Raw genomic sequence first — 12,837 nt, 5'->3', positions numbered from 1 at the left:
CTCCTTCTTGTCCTTTTTATTTATTTATTTATTTATTTGTCTTTTTGTCTTTTGGAGAACTGTGTCCGTGGCATGTGAAGGTTCCCAGCCTAGGGGTCTAACAGGAGCTGTAGCTGCTGGCCTACACCACAGCCACAGCAACACGGGATCCAAGTCGCATCTGCACCACACCACAGCTACACCTACACCACAGCTCATGACAACGCCGGATCCTTAACCCACTGAGAGGGGCCAGGGATTGAACCCGAAACCTCATGGTTCTTAGTTAGATTCGTTTCCGCTGCGCCATGACAGAAACTCCCCTGTTCTTTTTAAAGGAGAATTAATGATCCCAGAACCTCACCTCTTTGGTATGTTGACCATGAAGGGCGTAAGTGACCGGTCAGTGAAATAGAGCACTTTCGTGCAGGCGCTGCTGACAGCTGGAGAGCTCTGTGAGTGAGGCAACCCTGCAATCGGAGAGACACTTTGTGATCAGACCATCCAGTTTGCTTCCAACTCCCCCTGATTTCCAGTTTTTCAAAATGTCCCAGGAGAAATGAGGCGGCCTGAAGTCACAGCACAGTTTTCATACCCTTGCCAAAAACCATGTTCCTAGGGTGGGACCCACATGAAGTCACCACTGGTGCCCCTAACAGGTGCTTCGGACATGAGTGCTCTTACCAGGGCCGAAACCAAGCGGGGCCCCATAGGGAATCCTGGGCACGAAAGCCTTTCTGTGTTCCCCATTTCTAGTTTTAGGAAATAGGCCTCTTTCAGTTTCCATGATCTTCCCTGAGTTTCAAAGGGCAGTTTCAAACAGTTGTTAATCAGGGAAGGGAGGGGATGCAGAGATCAGGGAGAAGCCGTCAAGAAACAATAGTGCAGCCTTGGGGCAGGGTCCTGGTTTCTCCTCAAGGAATATACAAGACAATATCTTTGAATTCTTCTGCAGAACTAAACTACCAACTAATGAAGGATGATATGGAGCACTTGCTCATTCCAGAAAGAAGGACAACCGCCAGAACCAGTCCCAGGGCCACTAAATACCAGCTTGGAAGAAGAATAGGAGCTTGCCTCTACCCTGATCCTTATCTGTGACCCTATTTTCTACTCCCAAACTATAAAACCACTTTCCATTCTCTCCCAAGGGAGGGAACAGTCTTTAGGGCATGAGCCTGTCATGGCCTCCTTTGCCTGGCAAAGCAATAAAGCCATCTTTTTCTCCTTCACCCAAAACTCTGTCTCTGAGTTTCTATTTGGCACCATTGGACAGAGGCCAAGTTCAGCAACAAGACTCTTTTTTTTTTTTTTGCAACGAAACTCTAATTTTCACCCATTCCAGGTGATTCTAGCAGGGGAATAGCAACCCTTCTGACAAGCACTATTGCTAAGAATCAAGAGGTCAGAGAAGCCCAGCAAGATTTCACCCAGGGTAGAATGGACACTTAGCAAGAGCTGCAGACACTGCCAACATCTAGACTGTAGAGGTCAGTGGTAGAGAATGTGCACGTAATTCATGATAAGAGAAATGATGAATAAGAACCACAGGAGCAAAGAAACCTTGGAAACTCAGATTACAAGGGGTCTCGTGCTTCCAATCTAAAAGGTATAAGGTCTACTGTATCCCCCATCTACATTTCTGCATTGCACCCATATCTTTTTTTTTTTTTTTAAGAAAGTGGTTTTTTTTTTTTTTTGGTCTCTGTGCTATTTCTTGGGCTGCTCCTGCAGCATGTGGAGGTTCTCAGGCTAGGGGTCGAATTGGAGCTGTAGCCACTGGCCTACGCCACAGCCACAGCAACGCGGGATCTGAGCTGTGTCTGCAACCTACACCACAGCTCACGGTAACGTGGATTCCCAACCCACTGAGCAAGGCCAGGAATCGAACCTGCAACGTCATCGTTCCTCGTTGGATTCGTTAACCACTGAACCACAACGGGAACTCCTTTTTTTTTTTTTTTTTTTTTCCTGCTGCACCCAAGGCATGTGGAGTTCCTGGGCCTCGGAATGAACCACAGTAGTGACCCAAGCTACAATTTAGTGGTTGCTTTTGAATTTAAATATACGTCTTGGAGTTGCCATCATGGCTCAGCAGTTAACGAACCCAACTAGTAACCATGAGGTTGTGGGTTTGATCCCTGGCCTCGCTCAGTGGGTTAAGGTTCCGGCGTTGCTGTGAGCTTCGGTGTAGGTGTAGGTTGCAGACGCGGCTTGGATCCCATGTGGCTGTGGCTGTGGTGTATGTAGGCTGGCAGCTACAGCTCTGATTCAACCCCTAGCCTGGGAACCTCCACATGCTGAGAGTGCGGCTCTAAAAAAGAGACAAAAATAAATATATAAATAAACAAACATCTTCAATTAGCTTTCCAATACTATACTATTTCACATGTAATATAAGAACAAAAGAAGTTACAACAGTAGAAAACTTACAACAGTAGAGTTCCAATTCCTCCATCCCAATCTTTGAACTATTGTCATTTATTTTACTTTCACTTATGATATAAACCATATGGTTTTTACATATGGTATACATCAATACTATTTTTGCTATAAACAGTCTGTTACCTTTTAGAGCAATTTTTAATAAAAATTAAAAATAAGGGAGGAAAAAGGTCTTCTATATTTACTTTCATTTTGACCACTTCTTTTCGTAGATTTCAGTTTCTTTCATATCATACTCCTCCTATCTGAAGAAATTCCTTTAAAATTTCCTGTAGTACAAGTCTGCTTGTAATGGATTCTCTTGGGGTTTGTGGAGGGAAAAAATATTCTCTAGCTAAAGAATTCTGGATTTAATGGAGTTTTTTCTTCCAGTACTTTAAAGATGTCCCCACACTATCTTATGACTTGCAAGGTCAGATGAGAAGTTTGTAATTCTCATCTTTGCTTCTCTGTACGTAATATTTCTCTCCCTCTCTGGTTATCTTCAAGATTTTCCATTTTCTTTGATTTTCAGCAATTTGACTTTTTTGTTGCTTTGGTGGTGTTGTTATTCACACTTCTTGAAGGTCTCAGAACTTCTTGGATCTGCAGTGTGATGTCTTTAAATATTTTTATTTATTTTTATGTTTTTGTCTTTTTGGGGCCACAGTGGAGGCATATGGAAGTTTCCAGGCTAGAGGCTGAATTGGGGCTGTAGCTGCCAGCCTATGCCACAGCCACAGCAACGCTGGATCCAAGCCACATCTGCAACCTATGCTGTAGCTTGCGGCAATGCCGGATCCTTAACCCACTGAGCGAGGCCACGGATCAAACCCGTATCCTAAAAAAATAAATAAATAAGGAGTTCCTGTCGTGGCTCAGTGGTTAACGAATCTGACCAGGAACCATGAGGTTGCAGGTTCGATCTCTGGCCTTGCTCAGTGGGTTAAGGATCCCACGTTGCTGTGGCTCTGGTGTAGGCCGGCGGCTAGGCACCGATTCGACCCCTAGTTGGGAACCTCCGTATGCCAAAGGTGAGACCATAAAAAGGCCAAAAAAAAAAAAATCCTTTTCTGATGATTTCAACATACCAGTCATGTCTGAGCCTACTCTTGAATAGACACTTACTGACTCTTGACAGTGGCTTGTCACTTGTCATTTTTCTTAAAGATCTAGTAATTTTTTACTGACTATCAGACATCACATGTAAGAAGAAGGAAAAAAAATGTTTATGTCTAGGAGTGCCCATGTGGCTCAGCAGTGTAAGAACCTGACTAGTATCCATGAGGATGTGGGTTCAATCCCTGGCCCCCACTGAGTGGGTTATGGATCTGGTGTTGCCTTGAGCTGTGGTGTAGGTTGAAGATGCAGCTCTGATTCTACCCCAGAACCCTGGGAAGTTCCATATGCTGCAGGAGTGGTCCTAAAAAACAAAGAAAAAAAAAGTTTATGTCTAGAAATGGGCACACTGCTTGTTCTTCCCAGCCATTAATGGTGACAGTTGAGTCAATCTAGTCAGGACTTGCGCCTGGGACTGGGATTTTTGTTAGTTACTTTCAATGACCTTCAGATTTCTCTAGTTACGTTTGTTTTTTTTTTGTTTGTTTGTTTGTTTGTTTTGGGGTTTGTTTTTGGGTTTTTTTTTGGTTTTTTTTTTGGTCTTTTTGTCTTTTTAGGGCTGCAGCTGAGGCATATGGAAGTTCCCAGGCTAGGGGTCGTATCGGAGCTACAGCTACTGGCCTATGGGTGGAATTGGAGCTACAGCTGCTGGCTTATGCCACAGCCACTGCAATGCCAGATCCAAGCCTCATCTGTAACCTACACCATAGCTCCTGGCAGCGCTGGATCCTTAAGTCACTGAGCAAGGCCAAGGATCGAACCCCTGTCCTCACGGATACTAGTCGGGTGTGTTAACTACTGAGCCACAACAGGAACTCCTAGTTATATTTTAGGAGGGCAGCTGGTTTACTGGAGGGTTTTCCTCAATGTTCCTGCTCCACCCTTAGCTTTAGATTTTAGTCCTGTGCCTGTGCCTCAATCAGTCTCTCCACCGCGCGCGCCCCTCTTACGGAAGCAGGCTGCTATTGCATATTATGCAGCACTCGCTCAGCTGGTGGTAAGGGATGAGGGGGCTTCTCTGTTGTCACGATCCAAACTCAGTCTTAAGAGTGGGGCATTCTCGTGATCTGACTCTGTCCTCAGTGGTAGGCAACCTCTAATGATCTGAGCTCAAGACAGTTTCCTGCCACCTTCCAACCCCAGGGGTGGGGAGTTCTTTTATCCATTTTTCTTTCCCCTAGCTGAAGCAGGAACAGGGAGGGCACAACAACAGGATTCATGCTTTTCCAGCAGTGACAGCTGCTCCCTTCCTTGGGGCCTCCACCACCCAAAGAGGTTTTCTCCAGACTCTGTTCCCATAACCAGTCTTTGTCTTTGTCATAAGCACCCAATGGAGGTCAATGGAAGAGGCTGCAAGTAGGTGCAAGCTCTTCTTGCATTTTTGGGCCCCAGAGTTCCTATACTCTCTGCTCAGCTTTGCGTAATTAAACTCTCAGCTGAACTCTCATCTGTTTGTATGGTGGCCCCGTCTTCAGCCCGTGCTCTGCCACAAGTGACCCAGTGCTTGTCTCCTCTCTCTCTCGGTGGTGGCACTTGCTTATGTTTCAGGTTAGGTGGCTGCCCTAGGACTTCACCTCTATGATGGATTCAAGAAACCTGTGGTGTTTGAAGACAATCCAACTTGTTCTTGCTATTAGAGTAGGAGCAAGCCTCCTCCCAGCCTCCTATTTTTTTATTTTTCTTTTTATTTATTTATTTTTTTTTGTCTTTTTGCCATTTCTTGGGCTGCTCCTGCGGCATGTGGAGCTTCCCAGGCTAGGGGTCGAATTGGAGCTGTAGCCACCAGCCTACGCCAGAGCCACAGCAACGCGGGATCTGAGCCGCATCTGCAAACTACACCACAGCTCACAGCAACGCCGGATCCTTAACCCACTGAGCAAGGCAAGGGATCGAACCCGCAACCTCAAGGTTCCCAGTCGGATTCGTTAACTACTGAGCCATGACGGGAACTCCCCAGCCTTCTTTTTTTTAAACTCACTTTTTAAAAAATTGAGGCAAAATTCACATAACACAAAACTCACCATTTTAACCATTTAAAGTGTACAATTCAGTGGCATTTCGTATGTTCACAGTGTTGTTGTAACCATCACCACTATCTAGTTCCAGAACATTCGCACTGTCCTAAAAGGAAACCTTGTACCCATTAAACAGTCACTCTCTTCCCAATCCTGACATCTGTCTAATCTTCCCTACTTTCTGTCCCTAAGGATTCGCCTATTATGGACACTTCATATAAAAGGATTCACTCAATTTGTGTGTTGCATCTTTAGTTTAGGGTGGTTTTTTTTTTTTTTGGTCTTTTTTGCCATTTCTTGGGCCGCTCACACGGCATGTGGAGGTTCCCAGGCTAGGGGTCCATTCGGAGCTGTAGCCACTGGCCTACGCCACAGCCACAGCAACGCGGGATCCGAGCCACATCTGCGACCTACACCACAGCTCATGGCAATGCCAGATCCCTAACCCACTGAGCAAGGCCAGCAATTGAACCCGAAACCTCATGGTTCCTAGTCAGATTCGTTAACCACTGAGCCACGACGGGAACTCCTGGCATTTTTAGTTTAACATCTTCCAGGTTCATGCATCTGGTAGTGTGTATCAGTACTTTGTTCCTTTTACGGCGTAATAATATTTCATTGTATACATATTCCAGAATTTGTTTATCCAGTCATCAACTGATGGATATTTGGGTTGTTCTCACCTTTTAGCTATTGTGGATAATGTTGCTATGAACATGTGTGTACAAGGTTTTTTTTTTTTTGGAACAAAACTTTTTATTTTTTTGCTTTTTTTTTTTAGGGCCACACCTGAGGCATATGGGGGTTCCCAGGCTAGGGGGTAAATCGGAACTGCAGCTGCCAGCCTATGCAAAAGCCACGGCAACTCAGGATACCAGCTGCATCTGTGGCCTATACTGCAGCTCACCATAACGCCGGATCCCCAACCCAATGAGCAAGGCCAGGGATCAAACCTGAGTCTTTTTGGATACTAGGGGGGTTCATTACCGCTGAGCCACAACAGGAACTCCTCTATGTCTAACTTTTTGACGATCCACCAAACTATTTTCCACAGCAACTGTACCACTTTACATTCCCACCAGCAATATATGAGGGTTCCAATTTCTCCACATCCTCACCAACACTTGTCATTTTCCATTTTTTTGGAACCACCTAGTAGGAATGAAGTGGTATCTCACTGTGGTTTTGGTTTGCATTTCCCTAATAACTAATTATTTTCAGCATATCTTCACATGCTTATTATCCATTTATTCATCCTCTTTAGAGAAATGTCTGTTCGAGTCCTTTGCCCATTTGTTATCAGATATTTTTGCCTTTTATGTTAAATCGCAGGAGTTCTTTACATATTTTTCATCCCAGGCCCTTATCAGATACATGATTTTCTAACGTTTTCTCCTATTCTGATTGTCTTTTAATTTTTTTTTTCTTTTGCCACACCTGTGGCATGCAGAACTTTCTGGGCCAGGGACCAAACCTGTGCTATAGCAGCAACCCAAGCCATTGCAGTGACAACATGGAATTTGTGTGTGTGTGTGACTTTCTAGGGCAACAGCCATGGCTAGGAGTCAGGCTAGGAGATGAATCAGAGCTACAGCTGCTGGCCTATGCCACAGCCACAGCAACACGGGATCTGAGCCGCATCTGCAACCTACATCACAGCTCATGGCAATAGTGGATCCTTAACCCACTGAGCGAGGCCAGGGATTGAACCTGCATCCTCATGGGTATTAGTCAGGTTCTTAACCCCCTGAGTCACAATGGGAACTCCTGGTTGGCAATTACTAATGAAGTAAAGGAGAAGAATGTTTCCAGAAGACCACTCGAGAGACTTTTGAAAAGTCAATGGAAGATAAGCTCCGATTGGACTCCTAGCCTGGGAACCTCCCTATGTCTTGGGCAAGGCCCTAAAAAAACAAAACAAAACAAAAAAAAACACCTAGTTTATAAGAAGCTGTGAATTAAATTTAGTATTTGAAATAAGTAATTTATATACACAAGAGAATTATTCTCAGGAGGGAGAAATGTATTAGACTTCTGATAAGGAGCTTCCAAATATTTAGACCTATGTATACTGGCAGTTTCTACTAATCTAAAGAAAAATTCAAAGCAATGCTAGAAAAATAAAGTGAAATTAATTCTGGTACTAAGACAATCTGTTTCATTCCCAGTGTAAATAACTCATTCAAGAGGAAAAGATACCTGGGGGCTTGAGGACACCATCTTGCATATTTGTGCATGTGCTTTAAGTGCTTTACTTTAGATTTTGTTATTAATGTGGGGTTTATTTTTGTTGTTGGTTTTTTGGGGTTTTTTTTTTTTGTCTTTGTAGGGCCACACCTGTGGCACACAGAAATCCCAAGTCTAGGGGTTGAATTGGAGCCAGAGCTGCCAGCCTACACCATAGCCACAGCAACACCAGACCCAAGCTGGGTCTGCAACCTACACCACAGCTCACAGAAACCAGATCCTTAACCCACTGAGCGAGGCCAGGGATTGAACCTGCATCCTCATGGGTATTAGTCAGGTTCTTAACCCACTGAGCCACAGTGGGAACTCCCATTAATGTGGTTTTAAAAATTGCGTATTTAATATATAAAACTGGTTTTGGTCAGCCTTTTACTATTTGGTTTTTGTTTATTTATTTGGCCAAGTCCACAGCATGCGGAAACTGCCAGGCCTGGGGTCAAACCAGAGCCACACAGTGACAATGCCAAATCCTTAACTGCTAGGCCACCAGGGAACTCCCTACTTTAGAACTTTAGAGTGATCTGTATGTGTGTTTGTTGTTTTATACTTTGATCTGTTTGGTGTAACTGTTTTGAGCTTGTCTATTTTCCAAAGATATTTTAGCCTCTATGAATCAGCAGCATCCTGCAGGTGGCTAAATGGTACCTGGATTAATGGTGGTGGTGGTGATGATGGTGTGTGTCTTCATCATCCCAGAAACAACTTGACTCTAATATTGCTACAGAAACATTTTATAAGAGTGAAGTAGTAGGAGTTCCCGTCGTGGAGCAGTAGTTAACGAATCCGACTAGGAACCATGAGGTTGCGGGTTCGATCCCTGCCCTTGCTCAGTGGGTTAACTATCCGGCGTTGCCGTGAGCTGTGGTGTAGGTTGCAGACACGGCTCGGATCCCGCGTTGCTGTGGCTCTGGCGTAGGCCGGTGGCTACAGCTCCGATTGGACCCCTAGCCTGGGAACCTCCATACGCCGAGGGAGCAGCCCAAGAAATAGCACAGAGACCAAAAAAAAAAAAAAAAACAAAAACAAAAACAAAACAGAGTGTAGTAGTACAAGATAATTCTATGCCCCAAATATCAGTAGCATAAAAAATACTAGATTTCTGCTCTATTATGCTAGAAGTCCTTACTGAGCAATGAGTACTTACTTGAATTAGGGGGCCAGGATTCCCGGTATTCACTACAAGCTTGAGTTCTGGGTGACTTGCCCCGAACCTGGGGAGCCACGCAAAGATCACAAGAGTTATGAATGATTCCACAATGGGAGTTTTTAGCAAGAAATTTAAATCATTAACATGTACCTAAAGTATATATTTTTCTACCACATTATTTCCCACAGTATATGAAATTGGACATGTGTAGCCTAACAATAATATTGTGCATTTAATGAAAAGCTTTCTAATTTCCAATGAATTTTTAAATTTTTTTTCCAATGCACTTGCCCATTTTATTTCCTCAACCAATGCCAAGCTCATTCCGAGGAAGAGGACAGGGAATAAGTAGCAAAGGAAGACCTGTGGGATAAGAACCACAGGTCTTAGACAGTTGCTAGGAACAGGAGTTACCTGTGGACTCTATCTGGACTGTCATACCACGATGAACAGCCAGCTCCCCCAGGGTTAAACCAAAGAGAAAAGCAACTGTAAACCATCACTAGCGTCTTATATCTTAGCACTGCATTCATCTACATTAAAAAGTGATAAGATTATGCCACTTTGCGAGGTAAAAGAAACACCAGAGAGAGAGGATTACCTTTCTCTCTTGCTTCCTCTGGGTCTCCAGGGCATGCAGGCGCTCCATGAGGCTGGAGATGCCCTGCTCCAAGCTGTCGATGGTGTGGTGCTGAGGATCGTGGCCGCTGAAGCTGTTGCGCAGGCTTCGGAGGGCATCTCGAACCAGCTGCAGGTCGCTTGTCTGTGGGCAAGAATGTGGAGCCGCTGGCATGGCGCAGTGCCATGGTGTTAACCACATCCCAACTGCTGGGCTCACCAAGATACGGGGTAGAGGTTTCCAGAAATGATCTTTATTTTTGAGGGAGGAGGTGTAAACTGTGGGAAACTTGCCTCTACAGAAGCAGGCTCCTATTTGCCCAATAATTTTTTTTTTTTTTTAGGGCCGCACCTTCAGCTTATGGAAGTTTCCGAGCTGCAGCTGCCGGCCTACACCACAGCCACAGCAATACAGAATCTGATCCGCCTCTTTGACCTACTCTGCAGCTTGTGGCAATGCCAGATCCTTACCTCTTTGAGCAAGCCCAGGGACCGAACCTGCATCCTCACGGACTCTACGTAGGGTTCTTATCCTGCTGACCCAAAACAGGAACTCCTGCCTAATAACCCTTAATTTTAGATAGCAAATGAATAGCAACTTTACACACCCACTAGATGCAGGAATTAAAAAACTGAGATATAAAAGGCCTATTCTAGGGAGCTCCCTTCGTGGTTCAGTGATAACGAACCTGACTAGTATCCATGAGGACTCGGGTTTGATCCCTGGCCTTGCTCAGTGGTTTAAAGATCTGGTGTACAGATCACAGATGCATCTGAATCTGGCATGGCTGTGGCTGTGGCTGTGGCTGTGGCTGTGGTGTACGGCTCCGACTGGACCCTTAGCCTGGGAACTTCTCTATGCTATGGGTACGGCCCTTAAAAAAATAAGAAAAAGAAAAATGGCCCACTCTACTGGCGACGGCTAGGGTACTCTTCTGGTTTTGGCTAGAAGTGGCAAGTCTATAATCACAGCTTAAGGACTTACCCCTCTGTGAGTGACTGAAGCAGCTCCTTTTCCTGTCACTGGAAAGAGAAAACCATTGCTCTGAGAGTTGTGACTATTGCAGTTGGTCACCTATAAGAGCAGGAAGAAATGGTGCCTGTTATAAGGTAGAATTCCAAACCCAGAGGTCCTGTCTTATATTTCTTCTTTATATTGGTCACCTTCTGACATAGTATATAATAATTATGCATCCATTTATTGTCTCTATTAAAATTTAAGCCTCATGAGTGCAGAGTTTTTGTTTTTTTTTTTCCCCTTTTGTTCACTGCTATGTCTCCAATACTTGACACTTGAAAGCACTGCTGAATGCAGAGGGAACAGAATGGAAACCTCGACTTGGAGGCTCCAACTTGGCCGGTGCCTGGCCACTGGAGGCCACTGGGAATGCTGCTACAGTATCTTCTACCTTTGTTTCAGTAATAGAAAAAAAAAAAGAATAGGAGTTCCTGTCATGGCGCAGTAGAAACAATCTGACTAGGAATCATGAGGTTGAGGGTTCGATCCCTGGCCTTGCTCGGTGGGTTAAGGATCTGGAGTTGCTGTGAGCTGTGGTGTAGGCCGCAGACATGGCTTAGATCTGGTATTGCTGTGGCTGCGCTATAGGCCAGCAGCTGTAGCTCCGATTAGACCCCTAGCCTGGGAACCTCCATATGTCGTGGGTACAGCCCTAAAAAAAGGCAAAAAAAAAAAAAAAAAAACCCAATGACTAATATTTTGTGAGCCTACCTCTGTACCAGGGGGATCTACCAGGACTGTGTTTTGCTATCTAGAAGGACTATCTTATGTATATTTCATAATGGCAGAGATGGCTACTATTTCCATTTTCCAGATGAGCCTTATGTCTAAAGTTTAGAAGGTAATCAAATTAAGGTCACACAATGGTAAAAAGGTAGTAAAGTTGTAATTTGAAACCAGATTTTTTTTTTTTATCTCAGAAGCTGCACTCTTAACCTTCTCACCAAACAGTCTCCTGAAAAACTGACCGGTGGCCTTGGCTAACCCCTGAGTCAGATACAGGATCTCCCTATTTCCCCTTTATATGTGGGAGGGGACCCTGAGGGGCAGGTTACCTCCTCTGCCTCTCTTTTCATGCAGTGAGCCAAAAGGACGTCTTTGTGTTCCAGCTCCCGCTCCAGATCCACCTGCAAACAAACCAGACACTCAATCAGAAAAGGATTTCTTCAGGTCAGAGAGGCAGGAAAGTCAGGCTGAACATGTTCCCACCTGCTGGTAACTGGCCTCAGAGAGTTTCCGAAGTGCTTCTTCCAACTTGGCCTGGTGCTGCTGCAGGAGGCGGTCCTTCTGCCCCAGCTCTTTCTGCAATAGAAACAGAGTGTACGGCAAAGCCAAGGACATCCAAAGGTCCACCTTTTGTGATGCAATTTCCACCCGAGGAAAGTAAAGCCTCAGAGGGAAGAGTCCTTTCCTCAAGCTGCACAGGGGGACATCACACACTGTGGGAGCCTCACCCGGTGCAAAGGATTCTGGGAAAGGGAAGGAGGAAAGGAACCACCATTAGTAAAAGGACCACGACCTGCCATGCATGCTAGTTAGACATAAAGGTTAAGAGTGAACTGAAGTTTCCAGACTCCTAGATCTCTGTACCTTCTCCTAGCCATGCTATCTACCTTCAGGGTTAGGGAATCAAGGGGACCCTAGGAGTTCTCTTGTGGCACAGTGGGTTAAGGTTTCAGTGTGGCCACTGTGGTGAGGGGTCGATTGCTGGCCTGGGAACTTCCACGTGCTGTGGGAAGGGCCAAAAAAAAGAAAAAGGAAAGAAAGGGATCTCTGGAAAGGAGTTCCTTGCAGAAAGCAAGGATGAGAAGAACAGTCCTTAAGGCAAGAGCAATAACAGGCTGTTCACAAAAGGTCAGAAATCACTTCCAAACCGATACACATTCTTACTTACTTACTTTATTTATTTATTTTGTCTTTTTGTCTTTTTAGGGCCACACCCACAGCACAAGGAGGTTCCCAGGCTAGGGGTCTAATTGGAGTTGTTGCTGCCGGCCAACGCCAGAGCCACAGCAATGCCAGATCCGAGCCGCATCTGCAGCCTACACCACAGCCCATGGCAACGCCAGATCCTTAACCCAGTGAGCAAGGCCAGGGATCAAACCCACAACCTCATGGTTCCTAGTCGGATTTGTTTCCTCTGCGCCATGACGGGAACTCCTGCTTTCTTACTTTATATTCTCCCAAGAGCCGGTTCCTCTCATCCAGCTTCCTCTGCAGATCCACCTGCAAAAAGAATAAGAAAGAATTCACTGGCATGAAGGTATTGG

At 45.1% G+C, this 12,837-nt stretch overlaps 1 protein-coding gene across 8 annotated transcripts in view; it reads right to left on the bottom strand.

Annotated features, from left to right (window-relative positions):
• DIXDC1 (DIX domain containing 1) overlaps positions 1 to 12,837 on the bottom strand; it is a 78,745-nt gene that overhangs the window by 6,569 nt on the left and 59,339 nt on the right. For 6 of the 8 annotated variants that reach the window (XM_084976016.1, XM_084976017.1, XM_003129869.6 and 3 more), the window contains 7 exons: positions 12,740 to 12,793; positions 11,777 to 11,869; positions 11,623 to 11,694; positions 10,535 to 10,624; positions 9,533 to 9,694; positions 8,929 to 8,995; positions 344 to 449 (listed from right to left, as the gene is read on the bottom strand). In XM_084976016.1, coding sequence (XP_084832142.1) covers positions 344 to 449; positions 8,929 to 8,995; positions 9,533 to 9,694; positions 10,535 to 10,624; positions 11,623 to 11,694; positions 11,777 to 11,869; positions 12,740 to 12,793 — 644 coding nt within the window. Of the gene's footprint in view, positions 1 to 343; positions 450 to 3,988; positions 5,296 to 8,928; positions 8,996 to 9,134; positions 9,695 to 10,534; positions 10,625 to 11,622; positions 11,695 to 11,776; positions 12,532 to 12,739; positions 12,794 to 12,837 lie in introns of those variants that run through there. The other 2 variants (XR_014815229.1, XR_014815231.1) reach the window with 2 other exon arrangements.

This window comes from Sus scrofa, chromosome 9 (genome assembly GCF_054392235.1).
Source record: "Sus scrofa isolate SSC_HxYL_T2T_F1_AM1 chromosome 9, Sscrofa_HxYL_maternal_Yorkshire_Landrace_v2.0, whole genome shotgun sequence".
Lineage (NCBI taxonomy): Eukaryota > Metazoa > Chordata > Mammalia > Artiodactyla > Suidae > Sus > Sus scrofa.
Note: the sequence above shows the minus strand (reverse complement) of the source record. Positions and strands in the feature narration are given on the sequence as shown.